At 33.9% G+C, this 18,549-nt stretch overlaps 1 protein-coding gene across 3 annotated transcripts in view; it reads right to left on the bottom strand.

Moving 5' to 3' along the window:
- Positions 1–484: 484 nt before the first annotated feature.
- LOC135122558 (neuroligin-4, X-linked-like) overlaps positions 485–18,549 on the bottom strand; it is a 399,568-nt gene continuing 381,503 nt past the window's right edge. For all 3 annotated transcript variants that reach the window (XM_064046822.1, XM_064046821.1, XM_064046820.1), the window contains exons 9-11: positions 17,854–18,000; positions 9,023–9,175; positions 485–1,307 (exon numbers count right to left, since the gene is read on the bottom strand). In XM_064046822.1, the coding sequence (XP_063902892.1) occupies positions 838–1,307; positions 9,023–9,175; positions 17,854–18,000 (770 nt within the window). In that variant the 3' untranslated portion in view covers positions 485–837. The remainder of the gene's footprint in view (positions 1,308–9,022; positions 9,176–17,853; positions 18,001–18,549) is intronic.

Raw genomic sequence — 18,549 nt, 5'->3', positions numbered from 1 at the left:
TTACCTGAGTTTCATAGAAGTACCCATAAAAAGAGGTACCGTGACATGGTGGATGTTTATAGATATAAGCTCTATAGTGCCTTTAAAAATGATATTAAACGTCTCTTCAATAAGTACATTGAATTTTATGTAATAATGTAACTCTAGTTTGTAAAAGGTAATAAAAAATATAGAAATAAATAAATACTGGTTTAATCAACGTTTCAAATACGTATGTCGTATACTTTATGTAATTATGGTTATGCACTTATTTAATCTTGAAAAGAAAAACATACTTTTTACTTACCCATCTAAGAACATACCCCATAACATGCAGTTACGCTTATTGCCTCACATTTTTGACATCAGAAATACTTACATATGCATATTATATATCTACCGATAAAATATTGGCATATTGCATAGAAAAGAACACATGCAATTTTGATTCTTTACTTTTTCTAACGATACAATATGTACAAAAAACATTTGGTACTTAGACTGTATAATAAAAGGACAAAAATAATCCAAAAAGAAAGATTACAATAAGGAACACCTTATACAATCATGTTTCGTATGTATTTTCCTTTAATCCTTTCTAGCTTACATTATTAAAGATTCTTAAAACAAGAACGCGTCTTAAGATTAAAACTATTTACAATTTACAGTTTCAGCTTCGAGTCGTATTTAAATCATCTAACTTTTGAATATTGTCAAGTTCTTCATGCACATCGTCGCACTGTCACGTTTTCGTTATAACTGGAACGAAACGAGGTCGCACGGATTTAACGCCTCATGCTCCGGTGTGACGTCCGGTTTGTTAATTTTCGATGAGGAACAAACCTCATTCTGTGATTGCTATACAGATATCTCCTGAATCTGTACTCTTTTCTTGACAGTTCCGCCGGATAAATTGCTAGTGGTTCTGACGGGCGGTGGAGGTTTCTCCCTTTTCAGTGTATCCTGTTTTAAAGAAGGCACATCTGTACGAGATGGACTCTTCGGCATTACGCTGTAAGAAGGGGGCAGTTCTTGTTTCTCTTTCCTACTAATGATGGGCGACTGACGAGATGAACTGTCAGGACTAGAAGGACGATGTGACATGGGTATTGTCTCTGTTGATGGAGATGAATTGGAGCGAGAGGAACGGACATGATTTTGTCTTCGGCGATCGCGATCTCTTTGGTAGTAAATTCCAGCGAATATTAACATGTTGAGGATGAGAAGGAGACATCCTACACCGACCGTCACGCCCAGGGCAGCGGTGTAGCTGTAGTAGTGTCGGGTGGCCAGTTTTTGAAGGAGCTCTTCTCCGCTTTCCTCGTCACCTGGAACAAATGGAATCAACGTGAGAAGGGTGACATTTCGTTCGACGCAGCGAATTCGTACCAAAAAATAAAGTTTGCTGCCTCCACCGACGTTTGAATCAAATTCAAATAAATTGGAGTTGAGGTGAAATTCGGGTGCACCTAACATTATTTAGAACGGGAATGTAATTCAGTGACTGAAGTGGAATTCAATCTAGTAAAAAGAATCGTGAGTGAGAAAATGCGAAATTAAAACAACAAGTTGTAGACTATTGTCACACAGAATAATTGCAGACATTAAATTCTAGAAACGTGGCGATGTGGCAAAAAATTGAAGAGCCCTATTCCAAAGCTGTGCCAAGTCCACGAATGAACAAACGAGATATTAATAATTTAATATATAACTTTTTTTTTTTTTTCATTTTAAATACTTGCGTTTTTACTGAACCGTAAAAGTAAACTGAGAACCCTCGCTGCGGATGTAAAATTTGATCATATCAGAATATTCTGAAACACTTTTTTATTTATACACCTTTTAAAAGTTTTTTAAAGGTTTGGCCACTACGGTATAGTTAGACAATGTGCAACACTTCGCCGGTGATAGTTCAGGTACAAATAAATCATTACTAAGGAAATAATGCGTTCATAATAATAATTGAAAATGTTACTGTTAATTTTAAGGATTACATTGTTTGCTTCCTCTTGTAGATAGTTTCCTTCACGTTAGAAACGTTTTTACAAGTATATTTTTGTTCTTACTTTTCAAACGTCAGCTAAGAAAATATTCTAACATGGTTATTTTCGTAAATGTGTAATTTCACGAGTTCTCAACGTTTGACAGTTATATACAAGAAGTTTTTTGGAAATATTGGTAATATCTTGCCATGAATTTAATGATTACAAGAGATCGGTTAAAAGTCAATGACATCACCACAAAAATGCATTTTTGTATTTGACAATTCATTGTTTTTTGTGTTTTGCTAATATATTTTGTTTTATTGAATAATCGGGAATGATTTATTTAATTTTCTCGAAATTCAGGGAACACAGTATTGTTGTTGTTAGTGTTACATTGTACTCATCAAAATTTCGCTAGAAACTAACTAACATTGTTTTTGCGATTACAGTAGTTACTGATTTCCCCCAAAAAATTGTGGTTATCGTGAGATTTTCCTGATATGGTTTTAAGTTTTACAGATATAACAGTAACATGAGTGGTGTGTGAGAGTGGTCCTCAAATTCATGTGCTCATAAGCACTCGGCAAGCCTCGTGCAACAACCGTACACTCACATTAAAAATAACTGCTTTAGAATGCCCGCATCTCCATTATAAAATAAACTGTCTACTGTTAAATTATTCTCATTTAAGACTTATTTTTATTTCTACGAAAAAAAAAAGAATGTATTGCAAAGTTTTGTTAATGTAAATTTCGTTTAACGGAACTCAAAGAGTAATAAAAACATAATGAACTCTTTAAAAGTATTTTTAATTCCATCTAAACTGGCAGTGAAACGACCACCGTTATAACGTTGGTACATAGATCGTTTTAAGTCTATTTTGTTTTGTTCGTTATTTTTACAAAGGTATTTGAACAAATGAAACGAAAATGATAATCAACAGAGTACAGAATGTGAAATACTTTGAAATTTTAGTTAGTAAAGTGGTAGGTTATGATAGTGAAAATGTAACTAGTTCGTAACATTTCTAATTCTCTTTGTGATCTTGCGTTTTGCGTCGCTGTTCAGTCAGTATTGTTGACCTAACAAACTCCTTAAGCAACTTTGCTTTATTCTAAGATTTATTTGTACAGGGTGTTTCATCAAAGACTAACCTCTTCCCCCTGATAATGTTCGCATTTTGTGCATTCCTAACAACGAGTGAGTTTAATCAAAACTTTGAAGCTGATTGACAGAATGTTGAAGTTTGGAGTACTTCAATTAAACGCGTTTAGTCTCAGAACGATGCAAAAAAATTGCAATTTTGTGTTCGGAAGTTTAGGCAGAACTATGATATTTATTTGAAGTAAATTCGGTTGAACGCTGTTTAGCTGACAAGCACTTGGTTTAGTAGATCTTATTTTTATATAATCTATTTATACACTTAGTGAGAAAAAGGATCATTAACTTTATGAGTGTCGAATTATTAGCGCATTATAAGGTACATTCAAGTCGCTAATCATGGGGATTAATGTAGCTCAGCAATGTCGCTTTATTTCTCTGTCATATCTGTTTAGCATGCAAAATAGCATACGTATTCAATGCGGCACATAACTGTTTTTTTTTCAACTTAATAAAGCAAAAACTCGGCAATGTCATTACCAAATTTAGTTTTATGTGATACAATTTTCACACGATAACAAATTTTTGCTTGGCACTTGTTTACCTTTAAACTATTGTTTCTCTTTCGATATAAAGTCTTGTTTATAGAGTGATATAAATCATTTCAGCGTGGAATTCTTAAAATTGACAAGGGAGCTCTATAAGAGTAAAAATATACTGTAAATTGTTTCTCCATCGTGGGAGACAGAACGTACAGTGTGAATGTGACAACAGAAGGTTATATACAATTGTAAGTCGTAGACCATTAATTACCTGAACAAAACTTATGTCTTGGAGAGAAGGTTTATAGAGTTTTATGGCCAATTTTAAAGACTTACATGTCTCCTTTTGTACAATTCCCATATATATGTTGGCAGGAGAGGTATGCTTTCATGCATTGTAAATAATATTCATCCTGACTGCCTTTTGTTGTTTTCTTTTTCGTTCCTAACATTTTTCACGGTTCTGGGTCTAAGTAAATCGAATTACTGTTTTCAATAAGTATGCATGTAATTTTTTTTTGAAATCGTATGTACACATTACAGTGGAAATTTTTAATGAGTCGATGAAATTTTTAGTAGGTTGTAACATGCGAATATGGTAATATATTGTAGAACAAAAGGTTTGATTAGAGGCTAGCATTGATCCAAAGAGTAAAGACCTTAGCAAAAATACATTCAAAGAAAAAAAGTCCACAGTATCGAGTGACTTTTTTAAATGTCTGCTGACGTCAGTCGTTTCAATTGCACTGCTGACGTATTTACGTGTTATGGTCAGGTAGAACAGAAATTTAAAAAATCACACAGTACTTATAAGCAAAATCTAATTAATTTACCATGGAAGATAAAACCTATAAAAACTAGTTTTTGTTTTTTTGTTTTATCATGGATCATCCTCATTGGTCCACGTTTTTGATCATCAATGTGAAACATCAAAATGCTAAAGAGTTCCGCCCTGTGACTTTTTGAATAAACTTGATATCTTCAAATTACATCTAAAGCTTCAAATTAATAAAAAAACATGGTCAAAATAAAATTAAAAAAATAATCGGTTAATACAGGGTGACTGCGTAATAACAACTTTTACCAACCAAATATGAAATTTCAAAATTTTTCTTGGATATATTACATACGAAGTTTGAGTTCTGTTAAAGATATAATGGGTTGACGAGTATCACTTCTTACAGCAGTTAGGTAAGTCACGTGCCGTATTGAGATAATTTTTATTTGTTACTTTTACAGAAAAAATTCATTCAAGTCCACTTTGTCGAAGTCGTAAAAATTACCCCAAGTTGAGTAGCAATTAAGTCATAATCGCACTATATTTTTCGTCATACTCAATGTAAGTACATCAGTAGTACAAAATATGCTTTAATGGGTTTCTTGTAGACAGCAAACTCTGGTCACGAAATTAAAAAAAATTGACGGATTAATTTTGTTGAAAAAGAAGAGATCCCACACAGTATATAAGTACATTCAACCATTTACAGCTTCAAAATTTTCCACCACTGTGACCAATGTTTATCTTTTTCTTCATATTTCCAGAATTGTTCTAACATTCGTTCACTTGTAGTTTGGTGATACTAATGAAGGAAAACCTTCTTAAAGATGGTTATAAGTGTTGTTTTTATTTTCTAGAGTGCTCAGCAACTTTCGAGTGTGCTTGAGTCCTTCCATTTGGTTTTCTTTTATTTACCTCTCCAGTACAAAGAAATCTTTGATATGTGCGACCAAGATCGTCTTTTGGACTAAATTGGGAATTATAGCTTTTATTTCCCAAACACCTACACCACATAAAATATTTGTCGACGCGTTTCTCCAACCACGTTGGTATTATCTAGACAAAATTAGTAGAGAATAAAGCCAACGTGGTTGACGAAACGCGTCGACCAATATTTTGTGTCGTTTCGGTGTTTGGGAAATAAACGTTATAAGATTATAGCGCACCGAGTTATACAAAATGATTCCTAAGAATATTTCATAAGAAATTCAGTTTTGTAGGCTGGCAATGCGTAGTTCCACTCAATATTGTTCAATTTTCTTTTATGTTAGTAGGATATTACAGTAAATGTATCCTTCTAGACAATAAACCAAAACCGGAGTGTTTCTGTTTGTTTTTTACCGTAATTAAATTAATACCGATGTACCTTAAGGGATACTTCGCTATTGGTATAGACTTAAGAAAGAGTGTTGTTCCATTCTGTTGCTTTAACTAACACTTTAGCTAACTCAGAAGACCCGAATTACACTATAAAAGATGATAATTTGTGAAAAGAGTAATAAATGAACAAATTAAAACCAAACAACGTAACAATTAAATGTGAGACCAAGATGTTAATTGTCAATAAATGTTAAATTTACACCGACATTTCCCTAATGTCGAACATTTCATGAAAAGTGGCAAATCGACAAATTTAATTTAAACTGCCTAGGATGAAAGCAACATTTATAATAAATAATCTAGTATGTGCAAATACACCTGACATAGCAAAATAGTAATTTTAAATATTTAAAAAAATATCCGGAAGTTTGTGTTATAACTATCAAAACTAATTTCTTTCCGCTCCATTTGTATCAAGTGTATCAAAACTTACATCTACAGATGATGTAAGCGGAAACCGAGACCAAATCATGAATCATTTAGACGTTTGCCATGGAAACCGCGCCTCTAGTCGCTGTGTTTGGCTGGAATTGGGTTCTGTTTGAACGGTGACCGCTAGTAGTAATTCAATTAAAAAAAAATAATAATGAATTCAGTTAAATATTTAATAAAAAGTCGTTCACTGTCTTGGGATAACCAAATTGTAGTAAAAAATTTAGAGAGAGCCACCCTCGATTTATTAATAAAAAAAGTGTTCATGGCAAAACGAAAGTTGTGTCCTTCCATTTCAAAAGCATACGAGCTGCTACTGCATTTTTGTTATTAAATTTCGGATAATTCTTGATGGTTCGATGTTCACTATTTTATATAGTATATAGACGACTTTGATTAATTGTCTTTAATGTATTGGATCCAAACTTATTATATTAAAATATGATAATAACTTGACAAGATTCCAGATACCTATAGTCTCAAGGCGTGGAAATATTCACTCAATCCAAAATACACATTTCACAGTTAACCCGATAATTTTCGTGTGTTGAACAATTTTGAATCAATGTATGTTTTGCAAAAAAAATAACGTGAACTTTGACCTTTAACCCAAAGTGTTGTTTTCTTTAAGTTTCACATTATTCTTAACCTAAAATTTTAAAATTACACATTTTATTCGAATAGAAAATATAATCAACGTCATCCTTAGTTTGTGTATATTATGTTGCATAATTTTGTCCACGCCCTTAAAAAATAAACTATAGAGTTTACTTCTTGGTATTTTCGTCCAGTTCCTTGGATGATTTTGAAAGCTTGAAATTTTCATGTAAATATTATGTTATTTCTAAAGTATATTGTATTTTTTTTTACAGTGGATTATAGGCTATGATTAAATCCTAACCATTTTTCATAAAATTTGTTAATTTTTTTTAAACTCTCTGTACAAGACGTATATCTGGGTGTTTACTTTCTATAATTCCATGTCGGAGAAGCCACCTAAAATGTTTTAAGCTCTTTCGTCTTTTAAGAAAGGTGTCGCTGAATTTTTATGAGATTTATTTTCATCATTAAGAAAATTTTGTTTTACCAGTTAGATGTATCTACATGTACCCTTATAAAAAATTCCTCGATATTGACTTGTTCTCTTGTGATCAACTGATCACCAACGCTAAATTGTTGTTCTTTGCTCAATCAAGAAAACTCTTTCAAATATATATAATTCTAATCTAAGTTGCAGAATTCTAGCCAAGTCTGGCTTGTTTTCGTGTTTTCCACTCTTTCTTCAATAAATTCTGTATTTATGATCTGGCCAATTGGTTCGTTATTGACGAGTTAGAACTTTAATACATTTGGAATTTTTCTGTTCAAATATTCTATTATCCCGTCCCTAAAATTTTCAGCAAATCGTTGCGGTAAAATAGTCCTGCAATCTTTTAGCTGCACAAATATTTTATAGCCGTATTTCTTTTAAAGTCGACTAAAACTTTTAATTAGGGTTTTTGTTTTATTCAAAAAAGTTTTGCATTTAAAAAAGTTTGCAAATGTGATTCTATTTTTAATTCAGAAATAAAAGATGACATTTTGAGTTTACATGCTTAAACGATTGCATCACTAAATAAATCACAAAGTGAATCGATATTTACAGAAAAATCATGTTGGTGAGGGGGTAGAAGGGATAAAATGGATGTACAAGGTTAGGAGTAAAGCAATGGAGGGAAACCGCTTGAAATCCCACAACACGCCTGTCAAAATCTCAAATTTTCACTCAAAAAAAAAATAACTTACTGCATAAGCACACATATTAAACATCATTTACTATACTCAACTTCAATTATGTTTTGCAAACTTTTCTGGTTAAAAAATTAACTAGCATATTTATGAAGCCTGTATAAAATATTATACCGGGTGTATAAAATTTTCTTTTTTTATATGTATTTTTATTGTACACAGGGTTGTCTGTAAAATGTATTACTAAAAATTTTACCTTAATGCCGCAATGCAGGTTGTAAGCAAAATTTAATAAGAAGATGCTGAGTTTGAAATACGTCATTACTTCTTTGGATGATGGCAAAATATAGTTGGTTGTGTTCATATGTTCACGATATTTTAAGAAACTCGTCAAACTTCAGATTAGTGAGAACGATAATTTCCGAGAGTGTTTCTTTAAAAAATGTCCAGAGAAGAGTAAAAGAAAAATATAAAATTTGACGTTTGTTAAACTGACCTTATGTTATTATAGTACTTCTGCAGCTATGATTTGGTAAAGTTTCTGCAAAATGTGTAAACATTTAAGTATATTTCACCGATATGTTGTTTTAACGGTATAAAACGAACAAAAACATGATTATGTTTTTATGACAATGTGACACAAAAACTCCTACAGCAGGTCACTACTAAACTTTCAGTTAAAATACTAATTTATTTAAATACAGAAAATTGAGATTGTGATGACTGATGATCCATGATAACTTTGATACAATTCTTGTAGTACTACTCAGTGTATTATTAATTAGTTTTTACTTTTCAGTGATTTTCAACTAGATGATAATGAGTAATGACAGTGTTGCCGACGGAGCAAACTCTGTAACGCCTGGAGTATTTTAGAGAAATTAAATTTCTACGCCTTCGATTTAGTCGTGTTACGATCTTGTATCGATCTATACCTTAGGACAAATGGATGTAAATCGTCAATTTATTCCTGGAGGCAGCAAATAAGTACATCCTTTTGCTAACTACTACGGATTAAAGCTAAAATTGAAGCTCCTGTTTGGTATGCTATCTTTAGATATTAGCTGGTTAAACATGCACAATGAATATTGTCTTACTTAAGTTTAATTCGTCATCGTCTACGAGTTGGTCATCAGCTGTTGTGTTGGGAACGCATTCCGTGCCCTCTCCGTTTGCGATATGGGAATCTGTCATTGAGGCCGGATGCAGGGATGGGGGTAAGCGAGTGAATGATTCCGCCCTGACAGAACCTACAATGAAAAAGCGAGTTGATAAATTGTATGCAAAGAAATAACCAGCGGCAAAATTAAGGGGAAATCGACAGCACATATTTTCAGAAAAAGCATTATTATTTTGATGACACAAGGGAAAGGATCTGTGAAGCCTCATCATTATTCTTTTGAATACGAGGGTTATTTAGGAAAGACTGAGACTAATACCGTTACAATGTCGCACAAGTAAGGTGTCACTTTGAGATTATTAGGCTTCTGGTGTTCAAAATTTGTTCAAAAATTTCATTGGTCGGCGATTAATTGTTTGTTTATGGTAGTAAAACAAACTGGATGTTTCGTTTTCTCGTTTCTAGTGTTTACATTATCGAAACTAGAAGGGAGAGATATACGAGTAAATTTTTGTTTGTAGTAATAATACTAGCATTGGAGAATTGGATTTAAATGTCTTCCGCATTGGCGGTTATGAAAACAACGCACCCCTGTTGCATTTATTCAAGAAATAATCAATATTTGGAAGATCGTTGTTTCCAAAGATCCGCATTGACCATCTACAGACCTGCTACTGTTTTTCAAAAACCGTTACATTATTATTAATCACCAACATTTAAATTTATAATGCTCTACAAGTAGATGCTGCAGAATTATAATGTAGGTTTGATATTATTAAAATGTACAGTACCGAACATAAATTAACCAAATTTCGAAAAACTCAACCTACAACCAGTGATTTAATATATTGTACTACATCAAAATACTATTTCAAGCAGCCAACGTCATCTAAAGTATAATAACGATATAGGAGTAATTTTTTTTGAGACGTAAAATAAGCAACTTTTTAAAGTGTAGAGTTTATTATCAAATTTTAAGCAAAAATAAATGAAAAATCAGTATTTTGTTAGATATTTTTTTTTGTGATACTACTTCAGGATTTCAACTTTGTGTTTCTTGACAGGTGCTTTGTGCACCCTTCATATAATTCTTCTCTTTTGGAAAATGTTTTATTTACAGGTTGTCTTTTACTCCGCCGCACATGTGCTCGATGAGATTTAGATTAGGTAACTGAGTTGACCACTTCATATCGACGATGTTTTGGATTTAAACCACGTCTTGACACATTTTCCTGTGATTCGGTTCATTATCTTGCTGAAATAGGAATCGTAATAGCATATCGTTTTTACCAGATGACAGCATTACCTTATTATGTATCTTTTCGTACACTCCAGCAGTCATCATTTCAATGAACCAAAATACTGGACTCATTCCTTGATGCAAAAAACATCGGTCTACAGTAATCGATTCTCCTCTATGGCTGATCATTTCTATGGTATATTTTGGGTGAAATTTAGTATTTGCTGGTCTTCCTACCCATTGCGGACCAATCATATGCTCTCTTATTCTTTTTTGAAATCAAACGCGTTTTCGCCGGATGTCATCCTCGTAAACGTTTATCACACAACCTTTGTTAGATAGTTCTTGTGGACACAGTTGTCAACTGTATTTTTTAATGGATCTAATACCAATACTCAATACGCTATTTCTAACATTAATTGTTCGATTAAGAAAACTGTTTATTGTCTATTAAACGAAGACGCTCGTGATTTATCTCTCTTCGTGGCTTTAAAATTCTAGGAACGAATGGTTCGAGTAATTAATGGAACCTTAAAAAAGCAGATTTTCTAATTTATATCACACAGGCTGGCCTTTTATTTGATGGATTAGTGACGTTAATTTGGAGTGTTATTTTTTTATGATAAGTTCAAACAGCTCTACACACATTCGTACCAAAAAGTTACTTTTGCAAGTAATCCTTTCTAGCTGTTGTACACGTGTTTCTCTTAGTAAATTTTAACACAAATAGCGTTTACTACGTAAACTTAGATACAGTAATTATCAGAAACATATTGAAAATTTAAATAAGTATATGTATTCGATCTGATCTTAACCGAAGATTAGTAAAACTAAGTAGGTAATTGTAAAAATTTTTGCCCTACTTAAAAAATGTATACTTCCTATATGACTTATAGTAACGACCTCCTAAGCAACCCCAATCGAATTGACAATGTGTTGGCAGATAGCTTGAGTAAAAATTACAATGACGACAACGGAGATGATATGAATATTTTGATCTTGTTCAACTGTGATCCGCTTTTCTGGTGCTAGATTGTACCTTTGTGTTAATCCAACCACTAACAATAATATTTGAGTTAATCTTGAATATCAGGGCATTCCCTGATAACTGGAAATTATCTTAGGTACCTAAGTTGCAATATTTGGTTTAAAAACGATGGGTAAAGACAAGACACGTCCTAAATTATTTTGAATAGAGAAAGTTCGATTAATTTCATATACCCAACACGAAGAACTCAATTAAAATATAGTGAAGTATCGAAAAGAAAAATTTTGAAGGGCTACATCTTCTATGTATATTTATATTAAAAATTTTTTTTTCAGCTCCATAAACAGTTGTGAACAACGTGTCATAGAGGTAGTGCATTAATTTTTGAGCACCTGTATGTGCTAGTGGATAAAGTACATAGGAAATTTTGCTAATTTTATGCTTGACTGTTCATGTAATTTTATTATATTACAATTAATTTCGGAGGCTTGCACGGTCGGAATCACTACATGATCGTTTTCCGGGTTGGAACCGTGTTAATTAAGTTTTTGGGCTCAACGTTTCGCACATATTTGTAAGTGGCATCTTCAGCAGCAGGGTTAGGAATAAGGCAAAAGACCACAGTAACTCAGTATGTCAACCATACCATAGGAGAAACTCTTCTGGCGGGAAGAATGTGGTTCTGATCTGACCTATTTAAAGAGACGTGGTGGGGGAAACCGTCGTGGTTGAAGCTGATTGGCCGGCTCTGGGTGGAGTGGGGGGAGATAACCGAGCATTCGCATCCAGTGTGGGCTTCCAAATATTTGACAGATAATAATCATTGTCTGTTGTTATGGATTTGAATAGCTTCACGGATTTTCCGGTCATAGAAATGTGGTGCTCTGGACAGAACTTTGGAATTTACAAACGTGATGGTGTGACCGATTTCATGTTGGTGTTCAGCTACGGAAGAGTGAGTCAGAAAACCTGTTCTGAGTCAACGTTTGTGTTCTTGAATTCGAATTTTTATGGACCTACCAGTTTCTCCTATATACAGGGTTAGTCACGAGAGAATTACTTCTGAAAATTATTTTTACGCAACCCAAAATACTAATATCCTGTACCACTTGATATTATCTAAATTTAAAATGAAATGCCTAATCCATGATTGCTTTGACTTTGACAGTGTCACTTTGACGTTAATTAATTTTTAACATTTTTTTTTCATCGTTGACTCGCCTCTAGAGCCCCATTGGATCGACGACATACAGTCAGATCAATCTGGGCTATACTGAAGCCGTAAGTGCTCTACCAATATTGTTCGCCGCTAATGTGCATGTGTTAATTCGCCATCTCTGCGTCACCTAGAGCCTCTTCGAAGTGCAAATCCGCAACCTCTGGACTTCTTGGGCCATCCATTTACAAAAAAGCCGTAGCATCCCCCCAAAAATGCCCAACATTTTCAACAGATTAGTAGTTAAATTATTTACTTACTTGTTTGAGTTTGTGTTGTAACCTTTGAATAAAATGCCGTAAAAGAAATTTTTAGAAATAATTTTCTCGTGATTAATCGGTTGCAAAAGATCAAGAGGCACACTGACAAATTTATTAGCGGCGCCGGAGGAGATTTCCGACTGACTGCGGTAACACCATTGACACTCGCGTAACTTCCTTTTCCACAATTGTCAAAATGAGATTGCCAAACTCAAAGCAATCATGGATTAAGCATTTCATTTTAAATTCAGTTAGTATCAAATGGTACATGGTATTCGTATTTTGGGTTGCGTAAAATTAATTTTCAGAAGTAATTCTCTCGTGACTAACCCTGTATGTATTTTTTCTACTCCCACATAGTAATCCATGAATTACGAACTGTCTAGCCTCATAGTAAAACCATAGTTACACCCACTGGCATGTAATGAATGAACAGGCACGTAATATATATATATATTACGTGCCTGTTTGGGTAGTTTCCATAGCAACTATAAATATTTGCTTTCCCAAAAAAAAATTCTTCTGAAAGTGATTCTTCATTATAGATCGTAGAAAAAGTATATGACACAACTCTGGTGGTAAGCTAATTACGAACTCATATTACATCACTCGCTCGCTACGTTCGCTCGTGTGTAAACTTCGTTCGTAATTAGCTTCTTACCACCCTCGATATGTAATATACTATTACACCACAGGAGCAGGCAATGCTGTATATTCCTCTACAGTCTAGACATTGGCGAGAATCTTTGACGGAAGGAAGCATTTGTGCAACTTTAGTTGCAGGTTTGAAGACTGTGTTAACTTTTTGCCTTTTGAGTATTTTGGTCAGACGGTCCATGACCTGAGGAATGAATGGTAGATATGCAGTCGATACGAGATCAGTTGGGCGATTTGAAGTACTGTCAGAGTTGGGATTAAGTCGACGTTGCAAGGCTGACTTGATAGTGTGGTGGTCGTATCCATTTTGTTGAAGAGATGTTTGTAGAGATTCTAATTCATTTTGGAGTTTGTCCAGTTGACAAATGGTAATGGCTCGATGAATTAGGGAGTCAATGACAGACCGGTTTTGGGCGGGGTGGTGATGAGATGTAGCGTGAAGATATCGATCAGTATGGGTGGGTTTTCGATAGACTGAATGACCAAGTCGACTTTCGGGTAACCTGGTTACTATAACATCAAGGAAAGGAAGACGATTGTTGGTTTCCACTTCCATGGTAAACTGAATGTAGGGGTGTTGACTGTTGAGATGGTCGTGAAAGACTGAAAGGGCGTTTTCACCATGGGGACATATGACAAATGTGTCGTCCATGTAGCGGAACCAGACTTTGGGTTTGAGTTGGGCGGATTCAATGGCTGTGTCTTCAAAAGTTTCCATGAAAATATTGGCGACGACTGGTGAGAAAGGGGATCCCATGGGAGTACCAAAGATTTGTTTGTACAATTGACCTTGGAAGGTAAAATATGTGGAGGTTAGACATTTCTCCGCGAGATCGCCAAGAAGTGGAGCTTGTCCGTCACTGGAAAGTAATTCACCGATTAATGTTAAGGACTCGGCCACAGGGACTTTTGTGAATGAAGATGTTACGAAAGTGTGCGAAACGTTGAGCTCAAAAACTCAATTAACACAGTTCCAACCCGGAAAACGATCATGTATATATTATAATTATTGGACCATCTTGATATTAGGGTCTTCCTGTTGGACAATACAGAGTTATTTCTTATTATTGAAAAGATATTGGTCATCTAACGCGTGGGCTTAAAGTAATCAGAACCTTTTATTTTGTAAATACCTTATTCAACTAACGAATGTAAGAAGGAACAATATAATAAGAATAGAAATCTGTTGTTTTACAAGTGTTCAACACAAAAAGCATAAGCTAGAATAATAAGTAACGAAAATAAAGAAAAGTCTACCATTTTTTTTTACATTTTTGTTACTTAACTATATTCCAAAAATCAAGAGAACCTTTTGTTTCATATAATTCAACTTATCAAAATTTATATCGCACAATTGTGGAATTCCATTAAATCTGTCACACATGACTACAACTGGAATTTTACTAATGTATTAGTTCTGCAGGTGTCATAGTAAAAGCAAGTTCTGCATCTAGTGTTAAACCGTGAGCGTGACTGGATCCCTGAGGAACTCCAGAGGTAGGAACAAATGATTTAAATAGACAATTACGATATCTTACGCAGTGCTGACGGTCTAACAAGTGATACCGTAATAATGATAATTAATAGTGGTGCAAAAAAAAAAATGTAGACGTTTTTTTGGAGAAGGATCACGTGATTAATTTTATCAAACGCCTTTTAAAAATCTGTATAAATGACATCCATTTGCCCATTGTCATCTATTGTCTCTGAGATGTCTTGCATAAGAGATTTGTTACGGTTGATCGATTCTTCAAGAAGCCATGTTGTTCTGTTGAGATGGTATACTTTAAGCTCACATAGATTCTGTTGTGTCCCACAGATTCCAATACTTTTGCGCAATTACAAAGACGGGTTGTTGGAATGTTATTAGTCACATGCTTGTGATTGTATTGATGGAACTACAGGGTTTCTATATAAAAATAGATATAGGGCTGAAGTAGGTCATGAAAACGTGCCGCCTCTGAGTTTTAGACTATACTAAATGCCCAAGGACGTACGACAAATACCGCATGCATCTGTATAACTGGTTGCCTAACTCCTTCATATCTTATTAAAAAATAAAACGAATTCATTGCAATAAAAAGAAACACATTTATTGCGGTTAAACATCACAGTAAATGTTCAAAATGTTCATCATTTTGTTGATGCCACATGTTAACTCTTTTTTTAATTTCAAAAATGTTCTGTAATCCTTTCATTGTTCAATTTCACGTTGCAACAGGAACTCCTGACTGCTGAGGAAATCTTGTCAAAGATGTTTGCGGATTCTGCTAAAGTCGTCTTAAATCATCAACAACTTCCTAAGATACTGAAAGTCTTCCAGGAGATTTCCTTTGTTGACACTGCCAGTTCGAACAAATCTGTTGATTACATCTCTAATGTGAGCCTTTAACGATGTTTCTTAAATTATTAAATCACAGTATTTGGCCAAATATTCCTGCATACAAGCGGTTCCAGAGTACACACACTCCTAGTTTACGAATGTCCCATTGCGATAACAAGACATAATATAGAAATGCTGAAACTGTCTTGTTCAACGAAATAAATCATTTTCACGGTCTTCACTTCTTAGCTCAAAAACAAAATTTTCGTACGCAAGCACCAAGAGTTTTGAAAACGACTGTTTTGTTGTTTTGAGCTTAGATCAACGATAATTAACTGTAATTCACACTTGAAAAACGTTAAATCATCATAATAATGAGGCATAATTTCAACGAAACGGGATTTTTGAAATCCATGGCCAACTTCGCCTTTAGAATCATTTATAATAGCCCTGTATTATCAGGAATCATATTATAATATGGTACGTAAACAGGTGAAATATTCACTAAATCCATTGACAATGATGATAATAATACATATTCGCGAATCTTTGTATTGCATGTTCCCAAGAATTCTATTATCTCTTTTATTATGTTGAATGGAGCTCCAAAATTTTTTTGGATCAACTGATTTTGCATATTATTAATGTATGCTCCAAAACTCTTGTCAATAAACTATTTCGATCTGGTACGGCATTGCTTAATCACATCGTAGGACTATAGGACTATACTTTTTATACTTCTTATGATAAAATAAATAAAAGAAAGATAGTAGAATTTAAATTAGACTAACTAATGACTTCTCTATTAAACTAAGGTGGTTATGAATGTGGACTTTTGTTTTTACGATATTTGTGAACTGCAGTTTCGAATAATTTAAACAATATGTCTTAAAAGTCGTCACAGGTATTTTTAACAGACGGGAGTCAATACAAGGAGGTCCAGTTTGTATATATAATCAGATTGTACAATACTAGAAAATTATCCCTTCTGAAGTTAAAGGTTTGAGTGTTATTACAAAATGTGAACATTTTAAGAGGATTATTTGTTATGAAAAAAGAAATTTTGAGAATCGGATAATAATCATCATCACGTACAATTGGATTCTCACATCTGGTTACATTGCCTTAATTACTGGGTTGTTTTGGCCTCCCCTCCAACACTGAAACTGTGAAATATTTCAGCAGTAATAAACGAACCTGAAAAATTTCTGGTAACAGGTTTTTTCCGACAATTCCAAAAAGAATTTTTTTCAAACAATTGTTTGCATTTATATTTGACACTATCAGGACCACTATTCTTATTTCCACTGTAGTAGTTGTAATAGTCTGGGCATATTGTCGTTGCTAAAAATAAGGGTGATCACTGATCAAGTAATCACTTCAGAGTTTTGCGTCTGTCCAAACCTAAATTTATTTAGTTTTAATACTCTAATTAGTTAAACTGCCCTCTGAATTATACAATTCAACTGTTACAAAAATTTTGTTGTTTGTTTTTCTACCCCCTTACGATTGTAATATTTACTCTTATTTCTTTAAGCCCAATTCTTATAATATTACTTAGATTTCAGTACTGTGTCTTATGACACACAACTGATTGTATTTTTACTTTTGGTTATTTTTTATTAAAGTCTAATGATTTTCAAAAGTTGGTCGATTTATGTCCGGTACTGCTCTTATAACATTTATTAACACAACGCGCTAAGCTTTCATGAAATAGGATATACATTATACTGTTACAAATGTTGAGTTATGTAGTCATACCCATAACTAACAATTTAGGAATAAGTAAATAAAAAGTTGCATAAGTATAGAAACCCATTTGCCTAATAATCTCAGGTTGTAACACGTTCGCAGCTTACTTAGCTGCAGAGCCCGTAAATGCATCCGTTTCAGTTTTTCTTGAATACTCCTCGTAAATCGTTCCATGCAAGCCCGCTTTAAAACGGTCCAGCTTTGAATTTATGCTCGGGCTGGAATCCGCAGTGTTGTTAAGCTCGCAAAAAACTGGACACTTAAGTGACATGAAACGTTTTTATTAGCGAAGAAAATATGCTGCAGCGCTATAAGGATATCGTGCATGTCTGCAGCGATAATAAATTTAATTTTCTTTTATATAAAACATACCAGCATAGTAATGAGGTTCTCGCTCGTGGAAATGGTGGTGCCTCATACTGACGTCTTCGTCGCCTGGTTGATGCAGTTGCGGGATTAGATTCAACCAAACGGCCATCTTGTGGCCCCGGTAGTGGCTCTTCATCTTTGGCTTTAATGCTGTAATAGAATTAAGTCGTTAAAGTTGAGTGAGGGTGAGCGGACGACGTTTACGCCTTTCCTGATAAATTGTGTATACTACAGATTTTCGCGCGCTCTTGTTTTCTTGTAAGCCGATTAACTTATTGCGTTTATTATCGTTATGGCTTGAGAGCTTCGAAAAATTATAATGCAAATTGTATATGGACTTCCGAGGGTTCTGTTTGTTACCATAGGATTTCCGATTTAACAACTGACCTACTTCTGAATCTCTGGTGAAATGAAAATTAAAAAGATAAATTTACATTGAAAATTTTAAACGTTTTGGGTATTTTAATAAACGGACTCGTGTATGCAGCGCAGAATGGACAGAATATAAATGCAGATTTAGAAAACAAATTCATTAATTTAAAGAAATTTAGGTCGAATCGATAAAGTGAAAATAACACAGAATTAACGCTGTAGAGTACACGGTACCTAGCCTCAGAGACAGCGTGTTTGTTTTGCTGCTAAAAGGCTCAAGTTAGATTTTTACATCCCGAGTGTAAGCGAAGAAGTATTGTAATCCAG

Source organism: Zophobas morio, unplaced genomic scaffold (assembly GCF_036711695.1).
Source record: "Zophobas morio isolate AGI-343-1 ecotype UQ-CSIRO unplaced genomic scaffold, CSIRO_AGI_Zmor_V1 ptg000005l, whole genome shotgun sequence".
NCBI classification, from domain to species: domain Eukaryota; kingdom Metazoa; phylum Arthropoda; class Insecta; order Coleoptera; family Tenebrionidae; genus Zophobas; species Zophobas morio.
This window is presented reverse-complemented; position numbering and strand designations above follow the sequence as displayed.